The sequence below is a fragment of the Capricornis sumatraensis genome, chromosome 17 (genome assembly GCF_032405125.1).
Source record: "Capricornis sumatraensis isolate serow.1 chromosome 17, serow.2, whole genome shotgun sequence".
In the NCBI taxonomy this organism is placed as follows: Eukaryota; Metazoa; Chordata; class Mammalia; order Artiodactyla; family Bovidae; genus Capricornis; species Capricornis sumatraensis.
The window spans coordinates 68,876,899-68,894,641 of NC_091085.1; the positions used below are offsets into that span (position 1 = coordinate 68,876,899).

At 38.4% G+C, this 17,743-nt stretch overlaps 1 protein-coding gene across 1 annotated transcript in view; it reads left to right on the plus strand.

Annotated features, from left to right (window-relative positions):
• The window catches only part of NAA25 (N-alpha-acetyltransferase 25, NatB auxiliary subunit), a 63,062-nt gene that overhangs the window by 1,877 nt on the left and 43,442 nt on the right, over window positions 1-17,743 (plus strand). The window contains exons 2-5 of the mRNA XM_068989904.1: window positions 7,310-7,395; window positions 7,841-7,979; window positions 11,847-11,965; window positions 16,624-16,698. Of these exons, the coding sequence (XP_068846005.1) occupies window positions 7,310-7,395; window positions 7,841-7,979; window positions 11,847-11,965; window positions 16,624-16,698 (419 nt within the window). The remainder of the gene's footprint in view (window positions 1-7,309; window positions 7,396-7,840; window positions 7,980-11,846; window positions 11,966-16,623; window positions 16,699-17,743) is intronic.

Below are 17,743 nucleotides of genomic sequence, written 5' to 3' on the forward strand. Positions count from 1 at the left end.
TTAAAACTGAAGTCAGAATTATGTAGCTTTTCTTATAGTTACATGGGAAGAAGATTAGAAGATAGTTTCTTTAGGAGTTCCAAGGCAATTAATATACACTGGCAGAATTAGGGAAAGGACTGCCCTTGACTTCAGCACTTCTGACCTCTGGACCTTGGGACAGCCTCTGCTTTTGTGTTTAAATACCTTGGCATCCCTAAACCACTATTGTCCCTTGAATTTATCTCGTTGGCTGACACATGAAGGAGCTAATGCTTGGCGGTGCTTACCCACCAGCCCAAAGTCCAACAACACTCAGCACTGATTGAGTGCTTGTTTGTGTGCTGACTGTCCTGTTTGGTAGGTAAGATTATTGTGAGCATCGTACTGAAGGCCAGAGATTAACTTGCTCAGGGCTGCAGCTAGTAAATTGTAGAGCTGGAATTTGAACGTGGCCATTCTCACTGGAGAGCTCAGCCCTTACTGAGACTCTGCAGCCTTGCTGTCTTTTGTGCAGCATTATTTATATTACAAAGGTTTAGGATTTTACAGCTGTTAGAAGCTTTGCCTATGACTTCAGCTTTTGCTGATGCAGTTGAGGGTAGAAGAGGACAGGGTGATTAATTGTGAAAATTATGGTAGGTTGAAATTCTGTTTTTGATGTCTCTGTATGTAATAGCTAGTTGTTTAGTCTAATGTCTTTAGAGTGTTTCTCTTTACCCATAAATTGGTAAGTTTGGGTATTGCAGTTTTGGTTTTTGAAAACCATCTTAAGTTTCTCAGAATGCCTACTTTATTGTTTTCTCCTTTCAGTAAAATTATTCTCTTGTACTTTGTGGTTCTGAACAGATTTTCTATTCCCATGTGACTTGGTGAGCTCTAGTGCTTGCTTCTACCATTATTATTTTAAAATGTTTTTAGTAGTTAGTAGGGGTGTAGAGTTGGTAGTGATGGTCAGATATGGTACTTAATAAATTTTTATAGGATGCAGGAATTGTAAAATAAAAATAGAGAAGTTTCAAAGAAAAAATATCTCTGTAGTCTTTAGAATACACACACACATACTTTTATGGCACGAGATCCATTCTAATCTTTGTTACTGACTTACGGTCTTTTTTTTTTAATATACTCATTTAAAAAATTGTGCTGGGGTATAGTTGATTTAGAGTGTTGTGTTTGTTTCAGGTGTACAGCAGAGTGACTCAGTTATTCATGTATCCATGCTTTTTTAGACTTTTCTCATGTAGGATGTCACAGTGTTGAGTAAAGTTCCCTGTGCTACACAGTAGTCCTTGTTGCCTACTGACTTGCAGTCTTGCTCTAGCCTGAATCATGTGTGACCTGTTTCCTAGCTGTGTTTCCTGAATGATAATCACTTCTTTGGTGCTTTAGGACATTTCCCTTCCATGTGTAGCCAGACTCCAAGTAATTATTTTGCTATAGTTTGTTATTAAAACTTCCCAAGTCTTCACATGATTGTTCTGTATATTCTGAACCTTCTGTTGGGCGGTGTTAGCTCAGTGAGTCTTGTCCTGTTTCGCCCCAAGAGTGACAGGGTGTCTTGGTGAGTGAATATTATCTTTTCTTTCTGTAGAAAAGTCACTTGGCACAACCTGTAGTCTTCTGTTCTGAAATCTTGACCTTTTAAAAAGCTCTTAGACTTTGAGATTCTAAAAACATTTTAAGCTTAGAAAGACATGATGCATAGAAAAATCCTAGAAGAATGCACGGAGTAGAGGGTAGTGGGTGTGTAGGGCAAGATTACAAGACTAATAATTCTTTTCATGTTATACCTGTATAAATCACTTTTTTTCCCACTATACTGTATTATTTTTATTATTTAAAAATTAACTGAAAAGACTTTTAAAAGTCCAGTTTGATTACAGGAAGCCATCACTAATCATTGGTTCCTTGAATATCCTATTGTGGTCACTTTGTATTTATGTATCTCTTTCTCCCGCATTGTAAAAGGATGACTCTGGGAAGTAGGTTTAAAAAGGACAGATGCAGGATGGAAGGCCATCAGTTCGAAGGCATTATTTGTTTTTAAGTTCAACCATTCATTTTTAAGTTCAACCTCACCACCCCCCGTCTTGCACATTAGGTATTTAAAAAAGGCTTGTTGATTAAAAGAATGTTTCACCTACAATTTGTGTTCTTGGTAAAAGCAAGACTTCTGTTCTCAAACATTTAGGATTTTTAAGCAAAGAACATTATAATTTGAAAGTGGAGCTGTCTTGTATTCAGTCTTTTTCTAAATTTGGAGCAATATCTTGACTAGTCTCTGAAGTCCTTGTAGAAAGTGAAAATAGTGCAGGTTGTCAATTTCAGCTACTCTGCAAGGTTTAAAAGCATTTGCAAGGACACCTAATTTAAAGGCTTTCCTTTTTATTTGTGAGACTGATCCCTTTTCTATTGTCAGTATTTGTATGATTGGACTTATGATTCTTAAGTATGTTGGTCCCAGGGCCTCTCTACAGGGCCCGTAGACAGTAGGCCTGTGTCAGGGCCTACTGCTGTCTGTCTGCACCTGCAGGGAAGAGGAGCTTCTGTTGGCCGTATTACCCAGGAACGGGGCTGGCTCATTCGTTCAGTAGATTTTGATAGTCTCTTACCAGTGGTTTAACCCCGTGTTCCCCAGATTTTTATCATTCTTTTATCCAGTCTGATGATTTTAGCTATATTATAGTATCATCTGTACTATTAATTACTTAATATTTTTCTCTAAGTTGACTGTTAAATTTATTTAAAAATAATTTGTATTATTGGGCTTCCCTGGTGGTTCAGTGGTAAAGCATCCGCCTGCCAGTTCTGGAGACGCAGGTTTGATCCCTGGGTCAGGAAGATCCCCTGGAGAAGGAAATGGCAACCCTCTCCAGTATTCTTGCTTGGGAAGTCCCGTGGGCAGAGGAGCCTGACAGACAACAGTCCATGGGGTTACGAAAGAATTGGACACGACTTAGCGACAGGGCTTCCCTGATAGCTCAGTTGGTAAAGAATGCGCCTGCAGTGCAGGAAACCCTGGTTCGATTCCTGGGTTGGGAAGATCCCCTGGAGAAGGGAAAGACTACCCACTCCAGTATTCTGGCCTGAAGAATTCATGGACTGTATAGTCCGTGGTGTTGCAGAGAGTTGGACACGACTGAGTGACTTTCAGTTCACTTCACTTAGTGACTAAACAACAACAAATCTTTATTGTTACCATTAGTGGAAAATCTGTCACTTGCCCTGAGAAAACAAATCATAAGAATAAGTACCTACAATGAAAAGAAAACAATGTTATTAAAGTCTTAGAGAGTTGGACACGACTGAGTGACTTTCAGTTCACTTCACTTAGTGACTAAACAACAACAAATCTTTATTGTTACCATTAGTGGAAAATCTGTCACTTGCCCTGAGAAAACAAATCATAAGAATAAGTACCTACAATGAAAAGAAAACAATGTTATTAAAGTCTTAAATTTTTTTTTTTTGTTGAACCAGTGGCATGTAGGATCTTAGTCCTGTAACCAGGAATTGAACCTGCGCCCCCTACAGTGCAAGCACAGATTCTTGACCACTGGCCTGCCAGAGAAGTCCCTTAACTAGTTTCTGATAGTTGTGGAACTCTCAATCTGAGACCTGTTGCTTCTCTGTTTGAAAAAAATGGGGGGGGGGGGACATTAGCAAATATTAAAGAAGTGACAGGCAAATGCCAATTTGAGTATCTCCTTAATATAAAGGAAATATTAGAAGTCAACTTTCTCACTGTGTTATCTAGTACTGCCTACAGAGATCACCTAAAAACAGAGTAGTTGGAGTGATAATTGTACTTTGAAAAACTGCTTTAACTGACACATATCATCTTATTTCCTGTGTCTGATTCGTGGATGGCTGACTGGCTTACTCTCATTAAGGGAACCATACCAGTCCTAATGGTCAAGCCACAGTTACCCTTGAGTAAGCTTTTAAAAAGACTTAAAAAAATAGAATTAGGATATCATTTTTTGGCCTTTTTTCACCAAATGCTACATAATTTATATTACAAAGTCAGTGATGTAAAGTGGAAATAAACATTTCCCAAAGACTCAGCAACCAATTAATCAGTAGGCTTCCAGGAAAGGGGAGCCTGACAGCAGGCTGAATGTGGTGGGGTATCTTAGCTAAAATTCTTTTGGGTTCAAGGAGCAGAAACCCTTTGACACAAGCTCAAGTAGAGTGAGGTTGTTTATAAACCCTGTGGGAGCCTAGGGCAGGAATGCAGTGTTCTAGAGCCTGATGGAAACTGGAAGGCTGTCAAGATCTGAAGCTTCTTTCTCAAACGCTTGTCTCTGCTGCTCGTATCTGTTTGTGTCTATTCTTTTCTCTGCTAGGTTCTCCAAGCCTTTTTTTTAATGTGCTTACTCATCACTTATGCAGGGCCCAAGTGCTGGCTGAAGATAAAGTAGGGAGAGGTTGTTTGCTTAATCAGCACCGCCCCCTATCCCCCCATCTATTTTTTGATAAAGATAACTGACATTATTCTTTTATAAATGTTATATGAATGAAGAGCCAAGAGATAACTCCCTTTTCACTCCCCATTAACCAATTTGCATCTCCCAAGGCTCCTTCCAGATGGAAATTCTGGACCTGCCCCGGATAATCTCAAACTGGAAATATTTATTGCCTTCTAAATGGAGTTCTACATAGCTTTCTGACTCCAGGTTTCAGCATTGCAGTTATAGATTACCAGGTTTACCCAGCTTGGGTCAAATGTCCATTCCATTGGGCTTGAGTTATGTGATCTAGACATACTCATCCAATTCTACCCCTTCAGCAGAGTCTGTGGAAACCATTCCCAGAGAAGAGGGCAAGGGTACAGGATATTAATATATCAGAGCCTTGTCAACAACAGAGAGGAAAAGTTAAATATCCTTGTAGTCCTAATCTCTGGTCTGATCTGTTTATGGGGAGATCCTCAGAGTTGGGGTTTCACCAAAGATACCTACTCTTTGAGAAGGCTTCAAGATGTGGTCCATGAACCTGGAGTCTTACAGGACTGAGTCAGACATAACTTAGAACTCACTCTGCATAAGACCAACACCAGGTTATTAGAAAGAGAAGATATCATTTATTGAACTGAAATGTCTCTCAGATATTCTATAAGGACAAATGGTGCCCTGTCGCCAGAACTAAGAATTTAAGAAAACTGGTATTAGGTATTCAGGCCAAGATTTTGTGTGCTTTTAGATTTCTGTGATTTCGCTCTGAGTATTAAGTCTTTGATCTTTTTTAGATTGTGATTCCTCCAGAGTAAGTCGTCTTAATCATTGTACCTAGCATTATTGGTGCTCGTTGGTATTAAGTGCATTGAAGAGAGACTAGAGATGAAACTCATGTATTCATGTGGTTGTTTTTTAAAAGTTGTGGCAAAGTATTCATTGGAGAAAAATTGAAGCCGTCAGGTAAAATGATAGTGCGTTTCTGTTATTTGGCCTTGAGCCACCAGGGCCGTAGCTGATTTTGAATTGTCTTTGCCTCCTCTCTCCCTGTTGCTAACGTGGGACCTTGACGAGCAAAGAGGGACCAGCTGTAGTAGCCGATTGTGAACTAGCTTGTGTTCAGCCATCTTTCTGTGTTCTGAATCAGCAGCTACCACTCGATTTCCCATTTATAACACTTCTTTCTTTCCTTTTCTAGAAATGAATCTTTGCTTTTATTAGATAAATATTTTTCAAGTTAATCAGCTTTGTTTTACTAGAGTGGTTTTTCCTATTCACCCACACACCCCTCTCTTCTCCCGGCAGTTTCCCGTGTTACTAACATTTGCAGTGGTGTGGTGCATTTGCTATAGTTGCTGAGCCAATGTAATATGTTATTGTTAACTCCCTAGTTGACTAGTTTACATTAGAGTTCATTCTGTATGTTGCGCATTCTGTGGGTTTTGACAAATGAATAATTGAGGCATACCGTCATTACAGGATCATACAGTTTCACTGCACTGAAAAATCCCTGCTCTCCAGTTATTCATCCTTCCCTCGGCTCCTGGCATCCACTGACTGTTCCACTGTGCCTATAATTTTTGCCTTTCTCAGTATGAAGCTTTGTCTGTTGGCTTCATTCTCTTGGCAGTGTGCATTTAAGAGTCCTCTGTTTTTTCCTTTGACTTGCTAGCTCATTTGTTTTTATCACTGAATAATATTTCATTGTATGGAGGGATGTACCACAGTTTTTTATCCATTCGCCTACCGAAGGACACTTTGGTTCCTCCCAAGTTGTGGCAGTTAGGTACAAAGCTGCTGTAAACATTTGTGTGCAGATTTTTGTGTGAAAGTAAGTTGTCATCTCATTTGGGTAGATAACAAGGAGCTGGATCATATGGTTAGAGCATGTTTAGTTTTTTAAGAAACAGCCTGTCTTCCAAGGTGGCAGTGCCGTCTTTGCATTCCCAGCGGCAGTGAGTAAGAGTTGCTTTGGTTCCCTGTCCTCACCAGCCTTTGGTCATAGATTAGTTTGAGTTGTTCGTGTTTTGTCAGTTCCCATGCTGATTTGGGACCTCAGTGAGCCAAGAGGGACCTGGTAGTAGTCGCCGCGTTTAGTCATCTTGTATCTAGAGTTGGCATCTACCACTGTTGCCCATTTAACACACTTCTCATTTTCTTTTAGATCCTCTCATTTGGAAATTAATCTTTGCTGTTATTCTACTTTTGAATAATAATTGATTGGTTTTCTTCCTTAACAAAATTTTATAACAAGTCTCCATATTCCTTGAGTTTTGGAATGGATGCATAGGTTAGGGAACTTATAAGTCAGTTTTTTTCAAAGTCAGTGCTAGTTTCTGTTTCAACTAACGTATATGAAAGAACTGTTTTTCCTACCTTGTCTACTCCTAATATTGCTGGATTTAATTTGCCACCCCTGTTACTGTCTCTTTTTTTTCCCCCAGCAAATTATTCTTAACTCCGTGACATAGTAAGTACACGTTACACATTTTATTGAGGGAATGTGGTCCATTTGGTAGATTTGAAGTTTGAGTATAATAAACTGTTTTTTTAGATATTTTAATTTTTGTGTGACTAAACCCATTTGTTTCACATAGGTAAAAATATTAGTGTCATCTGTCATCTAAATATATTTGGTCTTGAATCTTCATTAAGGACTAGTATAACTGGATTATATTGCTTTTGGATGAGAAATGACTATAACAAAATATAAGATTGGGTTCTGGACCATCCTGGCTGTTTAGAGTTCATATCGCTCCATGATATTTTTAAATACCAAATTAGGACACTTTTTGAAATATCTGATACTAGCCTATACATTTTTCATATTTGTTGTTGAAATATAATGACCCTAACTTCTGTTTTCATAGATTATCTTGATAATGGTAATAATAAAATGGCAATTCAGCAAGCAGATAAGTTGTTGAAAAAGCATAAAGATCTTCATTGTGCTAAGGTAAGTTCATTTGCCTTTGAGTTACTTATATTGGTCGGTTATATATTATAATCTTTAAAGGGAAAGATGTTTCATTAATCTCTTTAGTGCCTGTGTTTTTCAGAGTATTTCTTAGGCCATATATTTTCCTGGTCCCTTAAATGCCATAAATAGTATTTAATTAAAAGCTCACTGCTTTTTTCTTTGGACATGACTTCTCTAATTTAATTATTCAATTTTCACAGGTCCCTTTAAGGGCTGTTGTACAGTTTTTTTGTCTTGCTTTGTGCATTCTTAATATGACTGAAATAGGAAAGAATCTTTATTTGCTGATATTTTTAGTGAAATAGTTGATTCGCAACCTAGGCATATCTATCTTGTAATTTACCTTGTGCTTTCAAGTTGCCTTTCTTTGGTTCACATTTCCTTTTCTGTTCTTTAAAAGCAGTCTTGTCTTTTCTCTCAGGTGTTAAAGGCAATCGGTTTACAGAGAACTGGAAAGCAAGAGGAAGCCTTCATCTTGGCACAGGAGGTGGCCGCTCTTGAACCCACAGATGACAACTCGCTGCAGGCACTGACCATTCTTTACCGGGAGATGCACCGACGTACGTTTCTTTCTTTTCACTGTTTTTAAAACTGTGCTTAATTTTTTGGATATTTCTGGTTGACTTCTATATTTGTCTAATTTACTTACCACTCATGATTTGATGGATGACAGCAGGTAAACTAATGCATTAATCATGGCCTGCAAAGGCTGTGGACAGAGTGGCTATTTTGCACATATTAGGATCCTTGAATTGGAATGAGGACTTGAATTTCATTTATGACATTTTTTTTTGCTAAATGAAAGAGTTGCTTTTTCCCCACTTTAAAAATCCATATATTTTTGGCTCTGCGGGGTCTTTGTTGCTGCTTCGTTGGCTCTTCTCTAGTTGGCGTGAACGGGGCCTGCTCTCTGGTTGCAGTGTGCAGGCTTCTCACTGTGGTGGCTTCTCTTGTTGCAAAGCACGGGCTTCAGTATTGCAGCTCCTGGGCTCTAGAGCAGAGGCTCAAGCATGTGGCACATGGGCTTAGTTGTTCTGAGGCGTGTGGGGTCTTCCCGGATCAGGGATCAAACCTGGTCTCCTTATTGGCAGCTGGATTCTTTACCACTGAGCCACCAGGGAAGCCCCTTTTCCCACTTTTTATTATGGAAGATTCCAAACATAGAAACAGAACAACATAATAAACCCCAGTGTGCCCATTACTCACCTTCAGCAATTATTGACACATGGTCAATTTTAGTCTATACCCCTCTGCCTGCCAGATTATTCCTGACGATATCCTAGGTAGTGTTCAGTTTCATCTGTAGATAAAGTTTTTCCTTGTTGATTTCTTAAATGTTTTGTTATGAGATATATATCTTTAATAATACATGTTATGGAAGAGTATGTTTTATGTAACACACTAGAACATTTGATATGAGGTAAATGAACATTCATAAACCTACCACCCAGCTTAAGAAATCGAGCATTACTAGGACAGGCATACCTTGGATATATCATGGGTTTGGTTTCACATTAGAGTGAATATTGCAATAAAGTGAGTCACATGAATTTTTTCTCCAGTTCTCTCAACCTTTATGGAATTAAAGAGAGTTAGGGTCTGCTTCTGGGTTAGGCTTTGGCTTAAAGGAATATCGTGGCTGGTTTGATTGTCTACCCAGATCACTGAAACTTACTCCATGTCAGCAATAAGGCTGTTTGACTTTCTTATCATTTATGTGTTCACTGAAATGATACTTTTTTTTAGGGGAGCGCTGCACCTCTTGGCTTGTGGAATCTGACTCCCCATCCAGGGAATCCCTGGAGTAGTACTTTTAATTTCCTTCAAGAACTTTTCCTGTGCATTTACAACTTGGCTAACTGGCACAGGAGGCCTACCTTTCAGCCTGTCTTGGCTTTCTACATGACTTTCTCACTAAGCTTAATCATTTCTAGCTTTTGATTTAAAGTGCCAGTCATGTGACTCTTCCTTTCACTTGAGGCTGTTGTAGGGTTATTAACTGGCTTCATTTCAATATTGTGTCTCAAAGAATAGGGAGGCCTGAGGAGAGGGAGATAGACAGGAACAGCTAGATAATGGAGCAGTCAGAACACACGAACATTTGTTGATTAAGTTCAAGGTCTTATATGGGTATGATTTGTGGTGCTCTCAAACAATTCCAGTAGTAACTTCAAAGACCACTGGTTGAACTTGCCTAGTTGTCCAGTGGTTAAGACTCTGTCTGCCAATGCACGGGTCACAAGTTTGATCCTTGGTCTGGGAAGACTCCACATGCTGCGGGCACCTAAGCTCGTGTGCCTCAGAGCTGGTGCTTTGCAGTTGGAGAAGCCACCGCAATGAGAAGCCCGCAAACTGCGACTAGAGAGCCGCTCTCACTCACCACTGTAAAGAAAGCTGTTCAGCAGCGAAGACCCAGCACAGCCGGATAAATTAATGGACTGAAAAAGAAAAGATCACTGGCCATAAATCACCGGAACTTTACAATAATGAAAAAGTTTGAAATATTGTGAGAATTACCAAAAATGTAACAGTGACACAAAGGAGCAGATGCCGTGGGGAAGATGGTGCCAGTGGATTTGTTTAGACGCAGGGCTGCCGCAAGCCCTCAATTTGTAAAACACACAGGACCTGCAAATCTCAGTAAGGGGAAGTGCAATAAAGAAATGAGGCATGCCTGCGATGAGAGGACTTCCTGTCTGTCCTTTGTCAATCTCATTTCCCCTTTAACTTTCTAAGAGGGATTTGCTATCCTGAATTTTTTTTTTAATTCTCTTGCTTTTCTTTAAAAATATTTTCACATTTGTTTTTCTAAGCAATACATTGCTAGTTTTGCTTATTCTTGGACTTAATGTAAATGGCTTCATACTGTGCATCTTCTGTAACATGCACTTTTCATCTAATATCCAAGTGCTTGTAGTTAATTCATGCTCACTGCCACAAAATACTTTTTTGGGTGAGTACACTAGAATCTAGGAATGGAGGTGTTCGGTCATAGGGTGTAGGTTCAGCTTAAAGATAAACATGATGTCAACTTGCTTCTAAATTTACCCTCCCACTAGTATCACCAACTCAGTGGACGCGAGTTTGAGTGAACTCTGGGAGTTGGTGATGGACAGGGAGGCCTGGCGTGCTGCAATTCATGGGGGGTCCCGAAAAGTCGGACACGACTGAGCGACTGAACTGAACTAGCAGTGTATAAGAGTTTTAGTTGCTTCACATCCTTGTCATTGGTATTCTTAGACTTAAAAATTTTTTTGCCATCAAACCATCATGTTGTGCTCCTAAAAATACACAGTTTTTGTCGATTATTTCTCAGTAAAACTGGGAAAAAAACATTTTTTGCCAACCTAGCAGGCAGAAAATGTTATTTTATAGTTCAGTTTTGTTTTTCATTCTTATAAAAGATTAAAACTTAAGAATTGAGGTATATCTGATTATTCAGGGATTATGTCAGTTTAGTGCTATGGATTCTCTCCTAGTGTTAATTATCCTACAAGTATTGATTGAATGTTTTTCTATGACAAGTATGTACTAGAATCCTAAAGGAAAGGTATTCTTTCTGCTCTCATGTTACTCATAGTCTATAAGGAAAAATAGATCAATAGATAGTATATTGCATTATATATTAATACATTGTATAAGAAAGTTATTTAAAAGATTTAAAAGTGGCAGAAGGAAGAAAGTGGCAGAAAGAAGCAGTGTTCAAACTGAGGTGGAGGGGCAGAGATGGTGTCAGGAAAGGATTACATTTGAACTTGCATAGTTTCTGGCAGCGTGCATGGGTGTGCGTATGCTACGCCTTGTCCGACTCTTTATGACCCCATCAACTATAGCCCACCAGGCTCCTCTGTCCATGGAATTTTCCAGGCAACAGTACTGGAGCAGGTTGCCATTTGCTTCTCCAGAGGATCTTCCCTACCCAGGGATTGAACACACATCTCCTGCCTTGGCAAGTGGATTCTTTACTGCTGTGCCCCCTGGGAAGCCCTGTCCTGGCAAGAGGGGATTACATTTGAACTGGCTCTGAGGTGATGTTCTCTCAGTAGAAAAGAGAGGAAAGGGGAATCCAGGCAGAGGAAATAATGTGAAGTCATGGAGATATGCTACAGCCCAGGGCATCTCGTGGAACTATAGATATTTTGATGTAGCTGGAGCGTAGTGTCAGGCGGAAGGAATTTGGAAGAAGACAGAAAGGCTAGAGAGACCTGGAGAGTCTTATATGTTGTAAATGTCATCGGGGGGCTGACCTAGTCCATTCTTTATTGAAAACACCTGAGCAAGGGAAGAGTAATGATCAGGTGAGGCAAAGCAGATATTTCTTCTTCCTTAATGATAGGAGACATCTGTTTCCCCCAAATAGGAAAAAAAAATTGCTGCTAAGATTTGTTACACATCAGTAATTAAAATCCTGTTTCTCTTTGTCTTAGCGGAGTTAGTCACAAAACTTTATGAGGCAGCTGTGAAGAAAGTTCCCAATAGTGAGGAATATCACTCTCACCTCTTCATGGCCTATGCCAGAGTGGGCGAATACAAGAAAATGCAACAGGTAACTTGATAACCCAAGCCTCCTGGGCTGTGCGTTTTCTCTGAAAGCCTTTTCACTGTGGTTGAACTGCAGTTGTGTGTGTGTGTGTCTGCACATGTATGCTTGCATACTGTATAGGAGTCAGTCTATGTATTTGTGTGTGTGGATCAACCAGATATTTGTGTGTGTGTTTTAAAGATGAACAACTATTCAGATTCTTTAACTGATTTATTTAACTGATTGTTCTTTTGTGGCTTAATATATGTTTTGTTTGTTTTGTTTGGTTCTAGTAAGTACAATCTAAAGGACAATCTTTAGATTGTCCCACTGCATCAGATCGCTGGTATATTTTCAGAAAATGGGCAGAAATCCCAGAACAGTAACTGAAAAGATTAGAAAAATTGGCTTTAAAAGTTTACATCTATTTTGTAAATTCAACTGTGTATATAGCCTGCTAAGATTTTTAAATCCACAGCGGGGGGAAAAAGTCCCTGTTGCTTGGGATGCTTTTTTTTTCCCCTGGATGCAGCTTCTCCTTCTCTGCTAGTTAGCACATTTCCCATATTTCTTGTATACCTGTGAAGGTGCCTCATTTGGATACATTGGGGCTGATATGTAAGTAAAACTGCCACCCCAGAGAAATGAAATTTGCCCAGTTAAGCTCATAAAGGGTTATGATGTCAAGCTAGAATTTTTTAAAGAAATGCTTTGTGGATATAATATGTTTTGAAGGCAGATATTTCCTACTTGGGTTTTTATTTGGTCTTATTTACTTGAAATATCAGGCTTCCCAAGTGGCTTGGTGGTAAAGAACCTGCCTGCCAATGCAGGATCTCCTGCAGGAGACGCTGGTTTGATCCCTGGTCAGGAAGATCTCTGGAGAAGGAAATGGCAGCCCATTTCAGTATTCTTGGCTGGAGAATCCCATGGACAGAGGAGCCTGATGGGCTATAGTCCATGGGGTCGCAAAAGAGTTGGACACAACCTGAGCAACTAACACTTTCACCTGAAGTGTCAAACTGTAACACTAGATAAAGCAGGGAAGGTGGAAGATACTGTATTAAGATAAATCCTTTAAAAATCAGTCTTTGTATTCACCTTGGCAAGTTTTTAAACTGGAAGAATTTTGAGGGGCCTAGATATAATTCTTTGAAGAAATTTTATCATTATTTTCATGTATTGTTGGAGTATATTCTCAGGAAAAGTATTCAGAAATTATAATTTTTCTTCTGTTGTAAAATGGGTGTATTTTTAAAAATTGGTAACACTAACATAAACATGTAAATCTTTAGTATGATTTTTGCTTGTAAGAGTATATTTTAAGTAAAGCATATTAAATATACATTAATATGGACACAGGTAAATAAATTACCTGTGTTTTTCTACCTATATGGTAGAAAAACTACAACACCTCATTCTCACTCCCTGCACCCATCCGTGGTACTGTGTGTCTTTATTTGTTCACATAGAAAGATATTCCCAGTAGTGATTGAAAAGAGCAGGTTGTAAAATGGCCGCCTCCCCCTTCTCTCCCATCCACCTCTCCTTAATAAAAGATAGTATTAGATGTATGTACTGAAATATTGCTAGGATATAGGGCTGTGGTTACTTTCCAACTTTCTGTTTTTTTTAAAAAGCTTTTGTTAACTTTATGATCCCACAAAATACATTTTTGAAATATATATTTTATAAAATATAAACATAAAATAACAAAAAGTAGAAGTTCATGCAATGGCAATATTAAGGTAAATTTTGAGAAGAGGAAAAAATAATCTGCCACTTGATCAGTTTTATTTTTGTAAGGTTTAACTTTACTTGTTGCCAGAGATATGTATAATTTTTCAGCTTGCTTTTTGGAGACTGTTGCTCTGACTTGGCTTAATAGTTACAGCTTCTCAGTGTTTTAACCATAGCTTGCTTTTGCATTGTCTTAGTCTATTGTATTGGAGGAATGGAGTCCTCTAGTGTTAAATGTCTCAGAACGGAGTTTGTTAGCTCTTATCCTACCTTTGTTGCTGCTCAAGGTAGTCACAGTTCTTAGCTCATATGTATGCTTATTTTGAAATGGGTATGTCCGTCTGGGGTAATAGGTGTTTTATAAATTACGTGCTATGTTTCTTAAGAATAAAGGCTTTTGTTCACTAGTGAATCCTCAGTTTCGAGGATAACATATGCATGATAAATATTTGTTAAATAATGAGCGCTTTGCATAAACTGGTTTAGGTAAGAGGGAGGGAAGCCAGAGAATCAGAAAGTTTAAGGATTTCTGCCGCACAGATATCTCCGACAGGTAACATTAAAGCCACCTTGAATAAAGAGTTGCTAGTTATTCACGTGATAGATGACTAGACTTTCCTTTTTCTGTTAGTGACATTCCTATTCTCTGAGTCACCAATTTGTGGCCACATTTTTCCAACTTCTCTGTGGTTGGAAATTCTCCGTAGCAACAGAATGATTGCACCTCTAAGACATTAGGGTATAGGCATGAAAATTTTCTTTTATGTTAGAAATTCATATTAATATTCCTTTTTATTTCTATATGTCATTATAAAATGTTTTCTTTACCCAAATTATTGAAAAAAAATTTTTTTAATGCTTTGCACTTCATTTCTCCAGTTTGGTTGGTATTAGAGACAGGGACCTCAAGCAATCCTGGACTCTCCTCCTTATCCTCTATGTCCATTTTGTCTCTAGAGCCTTTTTTTTTTAAGTTTTTTTATTAACATATAGTTAGTTGCTTTGCAGTATTGTGTCAGTGTCTGCTGTATAGCAAAATGAATAAGCCACACATACACATATATCCCCTCCCTTTTGGTGTTTCACTGTCCAGATCATCTTGATTCTGCCTCCAAGGGGTTTTTGAGGTTTCTCTCTCTCTCTCTCTTTTTTTTTTTGGCCACAGGGCTTGTAGGATCTTATTTCCTGACCAAGGATCATCCCATGCCCCCAGCAGTAAGAGCATGGAGTCCTGACCACTGGGCAGCCAGAGAATTCCCTGTTGCATATATCGATTCTTGGTTTAGTTCTTCATTGCCTCCCCCTATTCCTCCTATTTTCTTTCTTCACAGTACTGCTAAAACACTCTGGAGGAGTATAGATTTATACAATGTCACAGTGTTACTCTGTATAGCTTCCTTTTTGAATGCCTTAATAACAAAGGTACCTCTGTCTACCTCTTAGCCCTTTTCCCTTCTACTGCTCTTAATTTTTTGCTTCTGCTAGATGTCCTACTTGTTCTTGTCAGCATGTCTTTTCTTTAATGTTTTTGTTTAGTTATTCATTTTGCTTCTACTAAGAAATTGATTCACTCCAAATGATTATATGTATTTTTACCCCCACATCTTTGGTTTTAGACATTGTGTTTGACCTTCGAGTTCCATCTGAAAGACTGCTACTTTGGAGAAGGCTCTTCTCTGCTTTTCCTTAAAAAAAATAAAAAGGAATAAACAAACTTATTAACCTTATTTTCCTTGGAAACGCCCTGTTGTTTAGTTGCCAAATTATGTCCAACTCTCAGAAAATCCCGTGGACTGTAGCCTGCCAGGCCCTTCTGTCTATGGGATTTCCCAGGAAAGACTACTGGAGTGGGGTGCCATTTCTTCCTCCAAGGGATCTTCCTGACCCAGGGGCGAAGTCTCCTGCGTCTCCTGCATAGCAGGCGAATTCTTTTGCTGCTCAACCACCTGGCAAGCCCCTGGAAACACCCTAGCATGGTGTTTCTGTATAGGATGTTTTTTTTGTTTGTGATTGTTTTTTTCGGTGGCTTGTGGGATCTTATTAGTTCCCCGACCAGGGATCAAACCCCGTCCCCAATACTGAAGTGCTGAGTCCTAACCACTAGACTGCCAGGGAATTTCCCCATATAGGATGTTTATTTTTATTGCCAAGAATATTTTTAGTTGTCTGAATATTTGTCTTTTTCCCTAGCTTTTTTAAGTGCCTTGGGGATCAGGACTCAATCTTTGTGTTCTTGGCAGGAATAGACATTTCCTTCCACTTAATGTAATAGGGGCTCCATGTATTTTTTTCAATAGTAACTGTGATAATTAGCTCATAGAGTTCTTAGCATTGATTACTAATTGGGCAATTATGGACAGATTCTCAGTTTTACTTGAATAGATTTTTGCTTCTTTATGCCATGTTTCTGCTTTTAAGTATTTGAGTATTATACATTATACAATGAAAGGGTTCAATTCTAATTAATGGTATCTTGAAAGAACTTGAATATTTTCCTAACCTAAGAATTATTTTTTGAATGATGTCAGAGTAATTTTGTCTAACTTTGAAGTTTAAATATGCTGTATTTTTTAAATTTTACTGTAATTGATTAGTGCAGTGGCTTCAGTAAAGTTTGTTTATTGATACGATAAGCCACATTTGTTTTTGCTTGGTAGTCTACGAGAACTATATTGGAATGCAGTATTTTCTAGGAACATTGGGCTTCAATTTGAGAAAATGTGATTTAAAAGGTGAAATATTCCTGATCTTGTAAAAATTTGCTGTTTTGATTACCTCTCTTGTTAGCCTATAGAGCATATCCATCAAGTTACTAGGCATGTACAGTAACTGGCATATGTAAACATGTGGTTATTTTCCTTGGAAACTTCTTGCCACATATCGTTAACTGCTTTCTGTCTGATGTTTTCTAAACAAAATATTTATGGCTCTCTGTCTTTCAGGCTGGCATGGCTCTATATAAGATTGTCCCCAAAAACCCTTACTACTTTTGGTCTGTGATGAGCTTAATTATGCAAGTGAGTATGGCATTCAGAATGGGATTGAGATTTGTTTTTATTTTTGTGTACAGTAATTGTCCTTAATGTGTCCTCTGAACATCTTGGGTAATGTGTTGCAGCATGTGTCAAACAGGGAGTTGATACACTGTCAGCTGATTTTTTTGAATTGAGGAGTTTTGGTATTCTTTATGAGTTGATATATTGGTTTATTTGTGTGTAATACACAGTGTATTTCCCCTTATCCTTAGATCTATTACTAGGTTGCTTGATCAAGTTATGAGCCTAGAAATGTTTGCTATTGTTGGTTAGTGAACAGATCATTGAACTGGGTGACCTTGTTTTGTCACTTCTTTCTGAGCCTCAGTCTGCTCTTTTGTCTAATGGAGATGCTTATCTCCCAGAGCTACTTTGAGGACAAAATAAGATACTGTATGAGAGGATGGGGAGGAAGGTGTTAAAATGTAGCAGTTTAGAACAGAGAGGCTCAGACTAGCCTGCTTTTCAGATACTGGCTTTACCCCATGTCTTGAGCTGTTGGGAAATCTTTTTAACCTTAGTTTATCTGTAAAATAAGCATAATAACTACTCTGAAAGGTTGTTTACAGGAGGCAAATGAGCTCAGAGCAGAATCTTTGGCAATGTTAAAATGATTAATATCATGTATCGATTTTAATGATCAGTCTGAGGTAACTGTAGCTGTTAAGTAAGCCATGCTATAAATAGAAGAAATTGGCATTTCCTTTATAATATATGAACATCTCAAGAAGACATTGCAAAAGCTTTTCTCTTCAAATGCTTGGTACCGTTTATCTATAATAAACAGTATAAACGTAACCCCCCTTAATATATTTCAAGAAAAATGTTTGAATGACCTATATAAAAGTTAGTCATATGGTAGAAACTGTTTCAAGAATGTAAGATAATCTTAAGAAATCTCTTGTAAAGCAAACCATCTCTAATGTATCTTCTTGGTAAATTCAAACTAGGTCTGATATTTGACATAGTGGTTTGTTAATTATGGGCCAGAGTCACAATAATAGTCTGCATGGTGATAATATGAATA